Source organism: Myxocyprinus asiaticus, chromosome 36 (assembly GCF_019703515.2).
Source record: "Myxocyprinus asiaticus isolate MX2 ecotype Aquarium Trade chromosome 36, UBuf_Myxa_2, whole genome shotgun sequence".
Classification (NCBI taxonomy): domain Eukaryota; kingdom Metazoa; phylum Chordata; class Actinopteri; order Cypriniformes; family Catostomidae; genus Myxocyprinus; species Myxocyprinus asiaticus.
This window is the reverse complement of record NC_059379.1, coordinates 42,157,530-42,174,834: the sequence shown is the minus strand read 5'-3', so window position 1 is coordinate 42,174,834 and position 17,305 is coordinate 42,157,530. Positions and strand designations below refer to the sequence as shown.

At 36.6% G+C, this 17,305-nt stretch overlaps 1 protein-coding gene across 1 annotated transcript in view; it reads right to left on the bottom strand.

Annotated features, from left to right (window-relative positions):
- Window positions 1–1,824: 1,824 nt before the first annotated feature.
- Window positions 1,825–17,305, bottom strand: part of LOC127427159 (glutamate receptor ionotropic, delta-1-like) — a 764,896-nt gene continuing 749,415 nt past the window's right edge. The window contains exon 16 of the mRNA XM_051674595.1: window positions 1,825–3,438. Within this exon, the coding sequence (XP_051530555.1) occupies window positions 3,019–3,438 (420 nt within the window). The 3' untranslated portion in view covers window positions 1,825–3,018. The remainder of the gene's footprint in view (window positions 3,439–17,305) is intronic.

Sequence of the window (17,305 nt, the reverse complement as noted above, 5' to 3'; positions counted from 1 at the left end):
GATGATCTTTTGCAAAGAATACTGTTTTAAATATTTAAAGTTATTAACTGTTCATGAGTTTACCCTTACAAGCTGTAATACAAATTTTTGAGTTGAATTGTGTTGTGAACTGAAAAGTTTAACTTACTGTATTAAAAAAAAGCAATGACATTTTGCAACCCTAAATGCCCAGCATCGCGATTTTGCTACGTTTTCCTAAATTTCTCCCCAATGCAAAATATGCATAAACCTTATATTTTTTGTTTTTTTGTTTGTTTGTTTATAATCAATGGCTTCCTCAAACATGTTTAAGAGTGAAAAAAAATTATATGTCAAGATCATCAATGCTTAGGTCTCTCAGGGTTAAAGGCACAATGTAAGTAAGCGAATTGGGACGCAGCAACCGTAACCGAACAATATTTGATGTTTAAATGACAGTTCTGTGGAGCGTGATTTTAGACCAATGAGATTTCACTGTGGGTGTGGCTAAAATGTCCTCTTGTTTGTCACAATTGTGGCTGGTTAGTAAAAAAGCTCAGATTTACATGGAGATGCCTGTTATGACATGGCGACAATAGTGATCATCAGTGTACAGTACATGTCTTGCATCAGTGAACATCAATATTTCTCTCAATTACAATCACAAAATTACAGAAACATCAATCAAACCATGTTAACCATATTTCTTTATTAAAGATTAAGAAACTCCAAGCAGCATATTTATAAATAAAATAAGATTCTCCCTTAGATGTCATGTTACAGATTATGCTATGATACATTTATATTTCATGGGATATTGGAGGTTTTTTTCTCTGAACTCAAAGGGGCACAGTCTTAAGGCAGTGAACACACAAAACCCTACAAAAACCCTGCTGTCAGCATTTCAAAGCCACAGGTTGTGTTACACAGTGTAATATATCACTTTGGTTCACATTAGTAAGTACTTGGACTTGTACAAAATATACAGGATACAACCTTGAGTAGTGACTGACAAGCACATGCAGGGTGAAATCTCCTCGGAAACTAGTCGATGTGCTCCACTCTGACAAATGTCCTTTATTTGTGTGATTCAAGAAACATCGGAAAAAGGGTATTGTGCACAGATAGCTGTAAATGGAGTGGACATATAAGGCTGTTCTGGTTTAGGTCACAATGCAACTGAGATTCATAATTGGTCCGAACCGCCTAAAATACACTTATCAGACACAACATTAAAACCACCTGCCTAATATTGTGTAGATCCCCCTCGTGCAGCCAAAACAGCGCCAACCCGCATCTCAGAATAGCATTCAGAGATGCTATTCTTCTCACCACAATTGTACAGAGCAGTTATCTGAGTTACCATAGACGTTTGCCAGTTTGAACCAGTCTGACCATTCTTTGTTGACCTCTCTCATCAACAAGGCATTTCCATCCACAGAACTGCCCCTCAATGGATGTATAACTCAGTACAACCGCTCTGTACAATTGTGATGAGAAGAATAGCATCTCAGAATGCTATTCTGAGATGCGGGTTGGTGCTGTTTTGGCATCACGAGGGGGACAATATTAGGCAGATGGTTTTAATGTTGTGGCTGATCGGTGTGTGTGTGTATATATATATATATATATATATATGTAAAAAAATAAATTAAAAAAATCTGTGTGATAGATAATGTTTGGTAGATGTGTTTGGAGTTTAAAACTGCCTGCATGTGATGTTAGTCCAGTGGTGGGCATACTAACATGGCTTCATTTTATACCAATCATGTGTTTTCATATGAAAAAAGAGATATCACTTGTAAATTTAAAAAATCATTTCATACACAAGATTATTATTATTATTTTTTTATTATTGTCTATGTATTCAGTGTGACGTGGACTACAATAAAACAACAACAACAACAACAACAACAACAACAAAAAAAGAAAAAGAAAAAAGAAAAAAATGCTTTTACAGCTCTTTCACACACAGTACAGATTCATCAACCTGTTTGATATGCAAAAAATGAAAGTTACGTCATACTTCTATGTTTCAAGCACATAATTGTTCTCTCTGGGTGGGTTGTGCTCACGGACAGATGGTGTCACCAGACACAAAACCATAATGATATTAAGACACAAAACTAAAATGAAAAAATAAAACAAACAAAAAAACAAGTTGCTTCTGTGTTGTTGCTTCAATTAAGATGGTTTAGTGTGTCTGTGAAAACAAAGCTAAAGCAATTTCACATTTTGATTGGCTTGCATTTACTTGTTTAGTAAACCAACAACATAAACTCAGCACAAACACATAAATCTTCATCTGCAATCAACAACCGAAAATCAGAAAATTTGTGACATGCCAGTATATCGGCCAGGCCGATTAATCAGCCAGTATTTTGCCATGAACATATTGCATAAAACAAGTGTTCGTTTCACTTTAGAAATTTTGTGTACATTGGATTTGCTTTCTAAATTGTAGTATATTTATCAGTCATCTGCCATCCTATTCTCTAGATATCGATATCAGTATTGGCCACTGAAAAACCCATATCTGTCCACCACTACAGAAAATTAATTAACATTGTTTGCAGGTACTGAAGAACGCTGAATGTTTCTGAGTATATTTACTATCAGAGTGCATATTACCAACACTCTGCTTTTGGGGTCTTACGGCCGTGTATGATCATCTAGTAAGACAATGTAGAGAGACATCTTTTATTTCGGCACTTAGAAAACAATGAATTGGAGTCTTTACACATAAAGAACAAAATTCACAAAGCCATTCAAACAGTCGTTTTTTAATTATTTTTCTATGTCCTTTTTTGTTTTTTCAATTGTTTTTGTAACTCAACTTCAAAAATTGAGAATATTCAAAATACACTTTTACTTACTTTGCTCTTTCAATATTTACAACATGTACAAGAAAAATGATTTTTTACGTTTTCGTGTTTTTTCCCGTAATAAAAATCTCTACATACTCTCTCTCTTTTTAAACTCTTTTTACACATTATTAGTTTCCCGATTCTTATCTTCCTTTGAAAAGCAAGTCCGAGGTGTCCCGTGATCACGCCAATCTTAGATAGATGTACTATGAGTGGGCTCAATAGCTTCGGGGATGGGTCCTCCTGGTACCGACTGGTAGGACATTGGCATGGGCATCTTGGCGGGGCTCTGTCGAAACAGCCCCCCGTTGGGAGCCCTGTGTTTGCATTGGATGGAGGGCATGGTGGAGCTGCTGAGAGGGAGGGGCAGGGTCCTGCCTGGGCCCGGTGCCAGCGTCCGGCCCACCCCACGAGCCTGCTGCGGAAGGAAGGTGCTCACAGACAGGCCCGTGCCCGGGTAATCGCGAACAGCTTCCCGCGGCAGGCTGGATGGCATGCTGCCGATGTCCAGGGCAGAGATCTCGATAGACGCAGGAATCTGCTTGTGTGCCATGTCCTCGTCCATAAGACTGTTCATACGCCGATGCACCTGCTCCAGGTTCACCTCCTTGTCCTACAGAAAGCGAAAGAAGAAAGGAGGGACAGAGAGGCTGAGACCTGCAGTTCCTGGACCAGCTACTCTTCTTTTAAGCTCCATGCAAGAAAGCTTTACTGCAGCAGTGTGTATTTAGTTGAGCATCTACTAAAAAGGCCCAGTTAGAATTTCAGCTAGAAGCAGAATATTTGAAAGAGAATTTGTATAGAATGTGCACCTTGAAATCAAATTTGGCCAGTGGGCATATAAAATATGTAATGCTTGAGTGAGACCAACACTGCCATTACAGTTAAAATCACCATTTGCATTAGTGCTGGAGCCAACCTGCATTTCATAAAAGACATCTATATTAAAACCTCCTGCAATCGATGTAATCAGTATAGTTCCCTAGTTCATGACAGCACAATTCAAACTTAAAGATGGTCTTTTCAAAGTACTCGTAAAATGTTATCCATATTAGGTGAAACCATTGATGCATTGCTTAACAACACACAAATAATTTGCAAGTAGTATTAAAGTTTGTTTCAAGGAAATAATACTTTGAACAAGCTTTGAGAATTACTTTTTGGGAATTGCAATTGCATAGTTTCTTAAACATTACTAAACAACCACAAACATTTTATATTTTTTTAATGTATATTTTTTCATATTTTATAATATTTTGTGTCAAATCTAGCCACGGATAACATCCTAGTTAGCAGTGTTGAGTGTAATCTGATTACAAAGTAATTATAATTATAATTATAAGTATAAAATTACAGTAGGCTAACTAAGTAGTGTAATACATTACATTTAAATGTGTGTAATCAGATTAAAGAAACTGACTTTCAATTAAGTAAACTATAAGTACATTACTTAGTTTACACATATTTCTATAGTAATAATTATGTATAATATATGCAAAAATAAATAATGTTTATATGTACATCTATTTGTGCAAAAACAGCGTATTCAAAACACCGACAACATATGAAACCAGCGATTACATGAGACTTATAATTATCTGCTTTTGACTTTGAAATGTAAACATCTTTGAGAGTAACACTTGCGCACGTTTTATAAGCCGGTAATAATGGCAGTAAAGTTTACATGCAAAGTGTAAAAAAAAATTACGTGTGCAGCTCGATTTTTGCTTAAGCCACCAAAAATATTGGATTATGTACATATATTGTAAAACCAGAGGTCAGGTTCCTCTTGAGGTTTTTTTTTCACCACTAAATAACAATGAAAGAAGTTTTTTCCTTGCTACAGTCACTTCAGCTTGTTCACGGGGTTTTCAGACAAGGCATGATTTTCTATAAAGCTGCATTGAAACTATGTGTATTGTGAAAAGTGCTATACTTTTCACAATACTTGGGTGTACACATATTAGTTTTTCTCATTACAATCAAACAGAATAAATGCAGTGCTGTTGTTTAAGTTACTTAGAGCTCTGCGTTTTGTTGCCAATGTCAGACACTTTTGCGGCATTTATAATTAAAAGACATTTATGTCGAGTCCTTGAATAAGTTTGAGCGAATCGTGAGGCTATGCATCGTATCGTGAAATTTGTGTATTGTTACATGCCTAATATATATATATATATGTATATATATGACGATACGGCCCTACATCAGCACTGCTGTGATTCGGCTGCAGGCACGAGGCCGCATTTTTACAAGATAAGTTGCAGTGCTGAAATTGTTCGTTTAAAGCTGTTTAAAGCTATTTCATAACTTTAGTAGTAGTAATACAAGCGATCATATAGTGCTGTTTGTAAACACTGGCTGAAGCGGATTCACTTCACGTCACCTAATTGGCTCATATTACACATAAAAATGATCATTTTCCACCACCTGTTGGCTAACATATGTAATGTAAAAAAAAATACATTTAAAAAAAAAGACAAACCATAGCTCTTAACAGATCTGCACTGCTCTTACACTTTAGTTTAGAATGGCATTTACACAAGTGGAGTGATACACACACAGTGAAGCGTCCGAGTGCTGATGATGTCAGACCATCAGTGCTCATGGAAAATCTCCCGTCCAATCAGATTCAAGGACCGGAACTAACTGTAGTACATATATATATATATATATATATATATACACACACACAGTATATTCCCAGGAATATCCCCAGGGTCATTCCTGGGATTCTGTAATATTTCGGTCCCCCAGACCTTGTGAAGTGGTGTTTCACTAAAATAAAACACTGAAATATTTTTACAAGATATTGATATGTCCATTATAATTAATTAAAATAATTCTTGCATTAAAAATGTGTAATGTCCCTGAGGCACTTCACTGAATTTGCACCTAGAAAAAAGATAATAAAACGTGCAGTCTATAATTCTTGTCATTAATGTAAAGATTTATTTGTGTTCCTTTGCTGAGAAAGATATTTTACCCAAAAAATCTTGATGTTTTTATAAAAACCAGGCTAAAAAAGTTTGTCACTCAGCCAAAACATTTTTAGTTAATTATTAATCAGAAGTGACATCATTCAACTGTCTTCAACAGCGTGGTGCCGAGACAGGTAAGAAATATCATAATCTATATGGTCAACTCAACCCAGTCAATTTAAAATTAAGATATTAAATCAGTATTTTTCAATATGATATTTTAATAATTGAATCCATAAATATATAGAATTTATTAATATCATGCATGCTATGTGGTCTTCTGTCCTACACCACACGAGGAACAGTGGCCATTTTGAGCAAAAATCCACAATTCCGTCACACTCAACCCTGTCACATTTCGTCACTGTACAACATTTATGAATATTGTAACAAAACTATAGAATAGTCAATGTATTATATATTACAATTTTTATATATTTACTTGAATGAAACATTGTGTTAAAAATGTGTGGATGCAAGTCGCCTAGTGGTTGGAGAGTGACAAGGTTGAAACAAGAGTGATAATATATGATAATTAAAATGTAGATTAAAATTAAGATTAAAAATAAAAAAATCCTTAAAACAAGATATATTTGCTTAAGGAGCATAATGTCTTTCTTTAAGAGAATCTGACAAAATTTTAGTGAGGTTTATGCTTAAAACAAGAAAAGAAAATTACAATTAGGGCAGAGTTGGCACCAGGATGAAATACATAAGGGGGCATTTGAAATTTCTGACTGGGCACACATTTGTCACTATACGCTAATTAAATTAAAAACTCCACCATGAACACCGCTGCCTCTCTCCTGGATGAGCTAAATACTTTTTATGCTCGTTTTGAGGGAAATAACACCGCCCTCGCGGAGAGAGCTCTCGCGGCCGAAGCTACAGAGGTCAGTTCACTCTCCGTCTCTGCAGCGGATGTAACCCGATCCTTCCGACAGGTGAATATCCGCAAAGCCGCGGGTCCAGATGGCATTCCGGGCCCCGTCATCAGAGCGTGCGCGAACCAAATGGCTGCTCTTTTTACAGACATTTTCAATCTTTCCCTCTCTTTGTCTGTAGGCCCCACATGCTTCAAAACATCCACCAATGTGCCTGTTCCAAAGCAATCCAAAATAATTTGCTTAAATGACTGGCGTCCTGTTGCTCTGACCCCCATCATCAGCAAATGCTTTGAGAGACTAATCAGAGATTACATCTGCTCTGTGCTGCCTCCCTCACTGGACCCATTGCAGTTTGCTTACCGCAACAACTGCTCCACTGATGATGCCATTGCATCTACAATACACACTGCTCTCTCCCACCTGGAAAAAAAGAACACTTATGTGAGAATGCTGTTTGTAGACTACAGCTCAGCATTCAACACCATAGCGCCCTCCAAGCTTGATGAGAAATTCCGGGCTCTGGGCTTAAACAGCTCACTGTGCAGCTGGATCCTGGACTTCCTGTCAAGCAGACGCCAGGTGGTTAGAATAGGCAGCAACATCTCCTCATCACTGACCCTCAACACTGGAGCCCTGCAGGGCTGTGTTCTCAGCCCACTCTTGTATTCTCTGTACACACATGACTGTGTGGCAACACATAGCTCCAATGCCATCATTAAGTTTGCTGATGACGACGGTGGTAGGTCTGATCACTGACAATGATGAAACAGCCTACAGAGAGGAGGTGCACACTCTGACACACTGGTGTCAGGAGCAGAACTTCTCCCTCAACGTCAGTAAGACAAAGGAGCTTGTGGTGGACTTCAGAAGAAAAGACAGAGAACACAGTCCCATCAACATCAATGGAGCACCAGTGGAGAGAGTCAGCAGCTTCAAGTTCCTGGGTGTCCACATCACTGAGGAACTCACATGGTCCGTCCACACTGAAGCCGTTGTGGAGAAGGCTCATCAGTGCCTTTTCTTTCTGAGATGGCTGAGGAAGTTTGGAATGAACCGCCACATCCTCACACGGTTCTACACCTGCACTGTAGAGAGACTCCAGCCACCCGAGCCATGGGCTGTTCTCACTGCTACCATCAGGCAGGCGGTATCGCAGCATCAGGACCCGCACCAGCCAACTTCATGATAGCTTCTTCCCCCAAGCAATCAGACTTTTGAACTCTTGATCTCCCACGATCAAAATACATCAGCACTGCACTTTATTACTCTTATTCTTATATCTCACACTGGACTGTCATAAATTATATTATTATTATATTAGATTCTCTCTTAACGACTTACTATCAACCGACAGCCTGAATGTCAATACAGTACAATACATCCTACTGTACATTCTATACATACTATATATACTTTTTTATTGTATTGTGTGTATTGTATACTGTACAGTGTATGTTATTATTTGTATATTGTGTTGTGTGTAATTATGTGTATATTAGACTTTAATTGTGTTGTGTTAATCTGATGTTTATTGTAAATTGGTATATGTCTCATCACTTTCACGACTGCTTTGTTGCTTGGAACTGCACCCAAGAATTTCACACAATATTGCACTTGTGTATATGGTTGTGTGACGATAAAAGTGATTTGATTTGATTTGATTTGATTTGAAATGTAATGCTGCCATCCTAGAGAACACTGCAACACTTAAGTGAGTGTGGATTTGCCAGTTCTCAAAGCAAATTAATTTACAGATTGAATTTCACAATGGAGTTGCACATCATAGGTATTAAAGGGGTCATGACATGACTATTTTTTAAATTATTTTAATATGTTCCTTGAGGTTCACAGTAATTATTATTATTTATTTATTTTATTTTTTTCACAAAAAACAGTCATATATTTGTAATGCATATTTTCCACCCTCTGTAAGAAATGCTCAGTTTTGGTGCTGCCTCTCCTTTAAGATTTGACTGTAAACACCCACTGTTCTGATTGTCTCTCTGCTCACTGCTGCTGGGCAGGGCTACAGAAGTGATAAGGTAAAGTATGCGATGATGTGTTGTGGAGACAATCAGATGTAAATATCTACCACAGTGTGACATCATAATGTGAAGGAAGAATGAATCGTTTTGGCCCCATGGTTTCAACAAATGCTCTTTTTGCAGTGAGGAGTAAGTTTTGAGTTCTAAAACTTACAGTATGTTTTTATAGTTGAATGACCTCTTATACTGTATGTCAAAAGATCAAGGAAAATGTAATTCCTCATGTCATGATCACTGTTCCCTCTAAGCCGCAATTCTTATGTTGTTTCCTCGCAGACGAAAAAACATCCTTGAAGATGGCGGACTGAAGTGTGTGGGAAAACCTAGAAATTTTTCTGAAACAGAGCTAAATGCATGCTCAGTATTTCAACCAGATTCTATATAAATGTTCATTTTTTTTTTCCAGTCTGGAGCTAAAGCTTTGAGTTAAATCATGTGTGTAATGTAAACAAGTTGGAAATATGCATTATTGAGTTGTGAAACAACACATACACAAACTGCATATATCACGGGCTAATATGGAAATGCAGCTGTGGGCCCGAATGGTAAAATGTGCTTCATGGTCTGGGGGACCTGGGTAGCTCAGCGAGTACTGACGCTCACTACCACCCCTGGAGTCATGAGTTGGAATCCAGGGTGTGCTGAGAAACTCCAGCCAGGTCTCCTAAGCAACCAAATTGGCCCGGTTGCTAGGGAGGGTATAGTCACATGGGGTAACCTCCTCGTGGTCGCAATTAGTAGTTCTCGCTCTCAATGGGGCACGTGGTAAGTTGTGCATGGATCGCGGAGAGTAACATGAGCCTCCACGTGCTGGACACACTCCGATCCTTGACTGCACCTTGAAATCCTGTCCATGAATATCACAAACACGATAGGTAACAAGGGACAGTCCAGCACCCACTGGGAAAATGCTTGACTTACTGCCGAGAATGCGGACACAGCTCTCACACAGGTTATATAGGGACAGGATGGCACTCATTAGTAGCACATGTAGACTGGATGAGCAAACTCCTACACCCCCTCTAGGATCCTCACCCAGGTAAAGAGCTGATCCATTGTTTCAATACAGAGACAGAATTACCTCCTCCTCCAGCTGAGTTTCAACAATTGTTCAGAGTGTTCTTTCCAGAACCCTGGCATAGGCTTTTCCAGTTAGGCTGAGAAGTGTGATCCCTCAATAACTTGAACACATGCTCCAGTCCCCCTTTTTAAAAATAGGAAAAACCACACCCTTTTACCAATCTTCAGGCACTGTACCTGCCTTTCGCGCATTGCTGAAAAGGCATGTCAGCCGTGACAGTGCAACAACAACCAGGGCCTTCATCATCTCAGTGCGAATCTTGTTCACTCTTGGCGCCTAAAAAGGGCAACTTTAATCCAAATAGTGAGCATTTTAACTTGCATGTTATAAATGCATAATTAATACACTTATTCATAAATATGTTAATCAAAAACATAAAATACCTTTATTCATGATTTATGTCAAAATGTAGCAAAAATAGATTACAGAGAGATTAAAAGGAGGAATTATGTCATTTTGCTACAATACGCTTGGTGTTTATATTCATTACTGTAATGTCTTTACGTACTTGTATTGTCACTCTCCTTGTCAAGTGGATTTACCTAGTCCTAGTTACCTAAACACTTTTCAGGTCTTCCTGTTCATTCACTACATATACTACAGTATATAATAAAGCCGGATAATGTTGTCAACTCCTTTATAAATGCTTCACACATATCCACCTTACAAAAAGGTAAATTTTCATAGGTTACTAATGTTGAATAAGTGTTATTTAGCATTTATAAAATGTGAGGTAAAATAAATAAATAAATAAATAAATAAATAAATGCAGGTATTGCAAGAAAGTGTCCCTTTTTATGAATGTTTTTTTAACATTTGCAAATTAATCATTAAAGAACCCCATTATAATTCCTTAACAAACTACAAAGGTTTTTATAAAAGCAGGCCACTAATGGAAGAAAATACCTCCTCAGCTAATCACACTCAACAATATATTTCCCCAAAACTAAAGCTAACTTTTCACTGCTTACGACAAAAAAATAGACTGGATGTGTTGAAATATTATAATCAGTTCTGTGAAGTAGTTACCTAAAAGTAGCGATACTACCTTAACAAAATTTTTTATTTTTCAAGTGATATATGTATTTTATTACTCCTGTTTATCACTATATTTTTATTTAGTTATTTAAAATAGGGTGTTTTCTAGTTTATCAATGTATCTTAAAACTTTTATATTCAATTTATTGTTGTCACCCTATTTGTTTAACTTTTATGAAAATTAACAATGGTTTTACTGTAGTAATATTGTGGTTACTATCGTTTTACTACAAAAACCATGGTTAAACTACGGTTACTGTAGTAAAATCATAGCTAATTTTCGAAAAAGAATGTCACCATAATTTAATACATAACTGAATATCAGAACTGATTGCAAAATTCAATAATATCACTGGATTGTTAAATATCTAAAAATATTTTCTTTATTAAATAGCTTCATTGTGGCTACTTTTTGTTAGTAGCTAAGAGTGTAGCTAATGACTTTTTCAAAAGAGTAGCTTGATTGTAGTTTAAATACTTTATGGGTTAGGAGTAGCTTGTAGCATGAGAAGCAACAGTTTCAATATAGCTTCACCAACACATATAAACTTATCATATAAATTTGTGCGACTAGACAGTATGCAACCGCTCGACCATACGCAACCATTACTTTGTTCTAAAGTATGTACATATAGTTCAGTTCAGTTTATTATTTATCCCTTGGGAAATTTCATAGTGCGTAAGCAACAATTTTTTATCATCCTTTGTTCTAAATACCATCTACCACTGTACTGCACAAAGGACTCTAATACATTAAATAATGTTAATAATCATTACTGTGTTATTAAAGGTGAAGTGTGATTTCTTCACCACAAGCGTCACCAAACAAAATTGCAAAAAAATACTGACTGTTTTCCAACAGATTTTCAGAACACACAGCAGATGGTAAACTTGCTTGCTGTCTCTCTATCATGCTATGGTAACAATCAACAATGCTTCATGTACAAATTTAAAGTGCATTGCGACTGCCACAAGAGACACAATGGCAGCAGTCAAATTTAGACATCACAGACCTAACATGCACTTTTGTCACTGCAAACTGATGGTCCGCTGGTGAAGATAACTGTAACCCAGCCAAAACCCACAGCATTGGTTCTCGTTAAGATTTCTCATGGTTCCAAAGTGTGAAGGGTCCTATTAAGGTTGTAATGTTGTGAATTCACTGCTAGATACACATATGAATGAGGGAATCATTAAAGCTTTGAGATCTGAACTGCAGGGCAATAATACATTAATTTTGTCTATTTATACTGGTGGAATACTTTTGCCTCTTTTAGTATCATCTTTGTTTACATCTTCATAGCGTTATGGATAAATAAGAAAGGAGAAAACTCTCTTAACAACAAAAACAAACCTTTTGATTTAAACTGTTAGTAAAACTGTTCAATTCAGACATTAGATACAAGAGGTCGTTGGAGACTTTACATCATAATGGTGCAGCCACCGTTTTGGTACCAATTTCATAATTTGCTAACACTTTACATTAATGTCCCCTTTGTTAAGGGTTTATAAAGGGTCTTTTTATTGACTTATACGTAGGAATGTCCTGATACTTACAAATTTCACTGTGTAAACATTCAGCCCACAAATTGTGATTATTAAACTGCAAAGGCTGCCATTTAATTTAATAAATGTACAGTGTGCATGTGCTGCATGCTTTAAAATTAATGTGTGAAGCCGGCTGCTCATATAAGGAAAATGATAGGGAAATCATGATCATCACACACTCTCTTGTGTGTAGTAGATGACAGAGAGCACTCATTCACTTCATTCACACATACAGACTACATATTTATTTAATTAAGTCACAGCCTTTTGCGGTTTAATAATCACACTGGGTCATGGAGCGATCTACTTTTTTGAAGGTGTGAAACTACCATAAAAAAACAAAAACAAAAAAATAAACAGAAACTAAAAGGGCTGCACTTGGTTTTCCACCAAAGTAAAAGATCAATTTAAATGGTAAAAAAAAAAAAAAAAAAAAAAAAACATTAAAAATATCACTAATGTGTAGTTATGTATTCTTCACTGTAATAATACTACTACTACAACAACTAATAATTGTATTATATTTAAGCAATATCTCACATTTGTGATCCTCTATTTTGCAGCACTTTATTTGACAAAAATAAATGTAATGTTGTATTTTGGATTGTGCCATGTGGATCTCAATAAAAACACTTCATTTGATAAAATGTTATGTTAAAAAATAATTGTTCTATATTCCTTTGATTACATGTTTAATCATTTAATTTATTCAGACACCCATGATTATAAAATTGTAAGAAATTGTCGAATAAGGAATTCAGAAAAATTAAATAAAATGGAAAACACAGAATTTGTGAAAAATAAAACTGATTTCATAGGCACCTACATGTTAACTTGCAGAGATGCTTCATGAAAAAGAACATGCCCCTTACATTTGCCAAAGAATCCTTATTGTTAGACAGCCTTTACATATTGGTTATTGTGATGTATTGTTTTGAATTTTTGACAATGTGAGAGAAAAAAATAATATATATATATATATATATATATATATATATATATATATATATATATATATTTTATTTTATTTTATTTTATATTTTTTTATTTATTTAGAGATTATATTTATATATTTGTTTCTGTTAAATTTGTTTGTGATTTTTGATAATGTTTGTGACAGATAAAAATTAGTTTTTTGATAATGTCTTATAAGTTACAGCTGCTGAAACATTATAAACACAAGTACAAAAATCATCAGTCTTACAGTATTGTATTTGATAACTGCAATATTACCAAAAAATAAAATAAAAATAAAAACAGTTATTGTATCGGCGAGTACAGAAGAGGAAGTATCTTTACTTGCACTTGTTATCCAAAAAATTATATTGGGAAAACCTTACTAATAAGTCATTAATAAACGCATTATAAATCATTAATGTGTGGTTTTAACAACATGCACAAAAAAGGTGACTTTAATGCAATAGCTGCCAAACAGTGAGTTATTGTACCTCACACATTATAATACTTAATAACCCTTAATCAACATTAGTAACTATAAAATGTACCTTAATGTAAAGTGGACACCTGTGAAGCATTTATAAAGAAGTTGCAAAATTATCATGCTTTATTAAATTATATATATGATTAAGACCTGAAACGTGTTTAGATAACCCGGACTAGTTAAAACCATTCTTTTGATAACAACGTGACAATGAAAGTGAAAACACAAGTGAGTCAAGAAATTACAGTAATGAATATACACACAATAACATAATGCCTTCTTTTAATCTCACTATAATAATCGATATTTGCTGCAATGTAACATACATCATGAATTAGGGCATTTTATGATTTTAAATACACTTATTCATACTTATTTATTGAAAATGTATTACAAGCAAATTAAAATGGCTGACTATTTGGCAAGTATTGCATGAAAGTCATACGTTTTATTGATGTTGTTGTTACTGCTTATCAGTGATTTATAATTAATGAATGTATGTTACATTTATATAGCGCTTATCTGACACTACACTCAAAGCGCTTCACATAGTGAACAGGGGGTTCTCCTCAACCACCACCAGTGTGTAGCATAGCAGTTTTTATGCCAGTTTTGACAAATCAGGAACATCATTTATCATCATTAATAGAGTGGTGTTTTGCTGAAATGACCAGCATTTCTGATTACCATCATACATTTTGGTTTGCCCCACCACACTTATTAACTAGATAAACAGCAAGTATATCATGGTCAACCAGATCCACAAGACCACAAATTGAAAATTCATGTTGGCCTTCTCAGCAAAGAAAGCAGGAAATAAGGAGAAGTGTCATTCTAAACCCAACACAACAACTTATGAGGTGGATCTGTGTGATGAGGAGGAGGGCAGGGCCGGGTCGTGAGGACACACGACCAGCTCTGAATCGGGCTAATCAGCCGGGAGGGGGATTATTTCTATTTTATGTTGTTTCAAGTTCAATTATATCATTAAATTTTATGTTGACTGTTCAGCCGGTTCCCGCCTCCTCCTTGCTCATCCCTTACCCTGTTACATTGGTGCCGAAACCCGGGAAGGAGGAGGGATGCACTGTCGCGGAGTCCTCGCAGCTGCTATCCGCAAGGGGAGCAGCCACAGCTGTCTGCCTGGGGACAGAGGGGTCGCTGCCGGCCACCAAGAGCCGGAGGAACTGCTGCCATCCACCGAAGAAGGGGAGGAGTGGTTCCGTCTGCCAGAGGCAGGAGGACTCGCTGCAGTCCGCCGGGGGAGGAGCGAGCTGGCGTCCACCAGAGCGCATCCTTCCTCCCTGCCGGGTTTTGGCACCAATGCAACTGGTAAAGGTAGAGCAAGGAGGAGTCGGGACCGGCTAAACAGTCTATGTAAAGTTTAATGATAAAACTCAACATAAAACAAACATAATCAAACACAGACACACAGGCAAGTGGCCGCGTGCGTCTCTCTCTCTCTCTCTCGAACTGGCGCCTCTGGCTCGTCTTTATCCCCCTTTCCTTCTGATTAGTCCAAATCAGAGCTGGCCGTGTGTCCTCACGACCCGGCCCTGCCCTCCTCCTCGTCACAATCTGCTAAATGAGACGAAACCAAACGAAACTAAAAGAAATCTTGAACATTAGATGACCTCCTACATCTGGTCTTCATAATTCAGCCAATCACAGAAGAGGCCTAAGGATCTATTCTGACCTGTGTCAATAGTCTCTGCTTCATCCCAGTCTTTCTGTCTGTCTGTCCAAATGTTCTTGCTCTCGTCCGATGAAGCAGTAGCAATATCATTATATGTCAATGGACCAGAAACCCTTGCCACTCTGTAATCCTTAGTAACCTGCATGAGATCATAAACAAATTAGGAATAAATGGAAGAAAGTATAGAGAAATAAATCAAGAAAACTTGTCCACAATAACTGCAACAGGATGTCACACAGTAAATTACGAGGGATTATTGACCATGGAGCATTTGATTTTAGGGTGGCTTCTATTTTATTTTTTTGGTTTAACTGAGCAGACAGACTCATGAAAGCACCCGATTTACCAACACTTTAGTTTATGGATCCACGTCAATACTTTTCCAGACTATTACATGCAGTTCTCATAGGCAGTGATTGAGGCTTTGAGAGGTTTTCTAAGGCGAAGTAATAATGTGATCTAATTATTCAGATATTTAGAAGTTGGTACATTTGAATAGAACAACAAACCTGGCACTTAACTGCCACAACAAAAGAGCACTTATACTACAAAGTGTTGTCCAAAACACTAAACAGATAAAACAGCAAATTCAACAGGGGAAGAGATTTCCCTTTAAAGATTTGTAGAATCTTAGAATTGACTGTTGTAGATAATTGGGAACCATTTTAACTGTTTAGTCTCTCTCAAGGTGCATAGTGCTTTGCCAATAGATGGATTTTGCAGACTTATCTCATGAAAATTATGTAACTGTGGCAACATTTTTGCAAAAGGATATTATTTGGTTCACTACAAGTATTGCTGCAGTTCCGAGGTGAAATGTCCACTGTGTGGCGCTAAAAGCGAGTTAAATGTTCTCCCAAACAGATGAGGTGTTTGAGGTTAATGCTTTATGGAGATTTAAATAAAAAAAATCCTCTCTTCCCTAAACCCTAAACCTAACCGATAGTGTCAGAAAAAGCAAATGTGAGATGAAAAACATAAATAACATCATTTTGTGGTGCTTCTATGACACTTTGGGTTCACGTGTGGACTGGCATTCTCTTCAGGACTCGTACTCCGCTCCTTCACATCACAAGTGCAACGCTCTATCTGTTGAGCTACCGCACAATTTGATCACACTCGAACAAGCTTGTAAATGTAGCTGAATATGTAATGCAAACGTTAAAATGAGTCATGAACTATAGTAAAAGTGTTTAGATGTGATAAGATAGCATTGTGTGAGGAACTGAGTGAAAAGGAAGTGTTTATCTGCCATTTTAATTGTGATTTGTGTGAAAGTGAATAAAGGCATTGTTGTAGTGCCTCTAGTGTTCATTTCACCTGAAAACTGACACGACACAAACAACGAGTCACGTAAAACTCATTTAGCAAAAATGTAGGTCTAACAATGTGATTCTGTGAGATCAGTTTGGGTATTTGAGGCATTTTTATGAGGTATTTTTGAGCTGAAAATATCTGGCAGTCATTTGGATATTCAAATCATTTTGCATAATAGTGTAATGTGATTATATTGCAGTATATAACTCTATAAAAAAGAATACTGCTCTTACTTTCATTCAAAGAGACTTAGCCAAGTAGTGCAATTACGAAGCTCTGTTCCAAAACCATTTTAAGACATCCTAAATGTGCGATTAATGTGCTAACTTTTTAAAAGATTTGGCCCAAATCTATTGCACATATCCTTCACGGAGAAGGCAAAAAGCTCAGTGAAAAAATGCATCTAAGATGGCAGACAAGTTGAGAGAAAAGTTGATTTTAAAAAT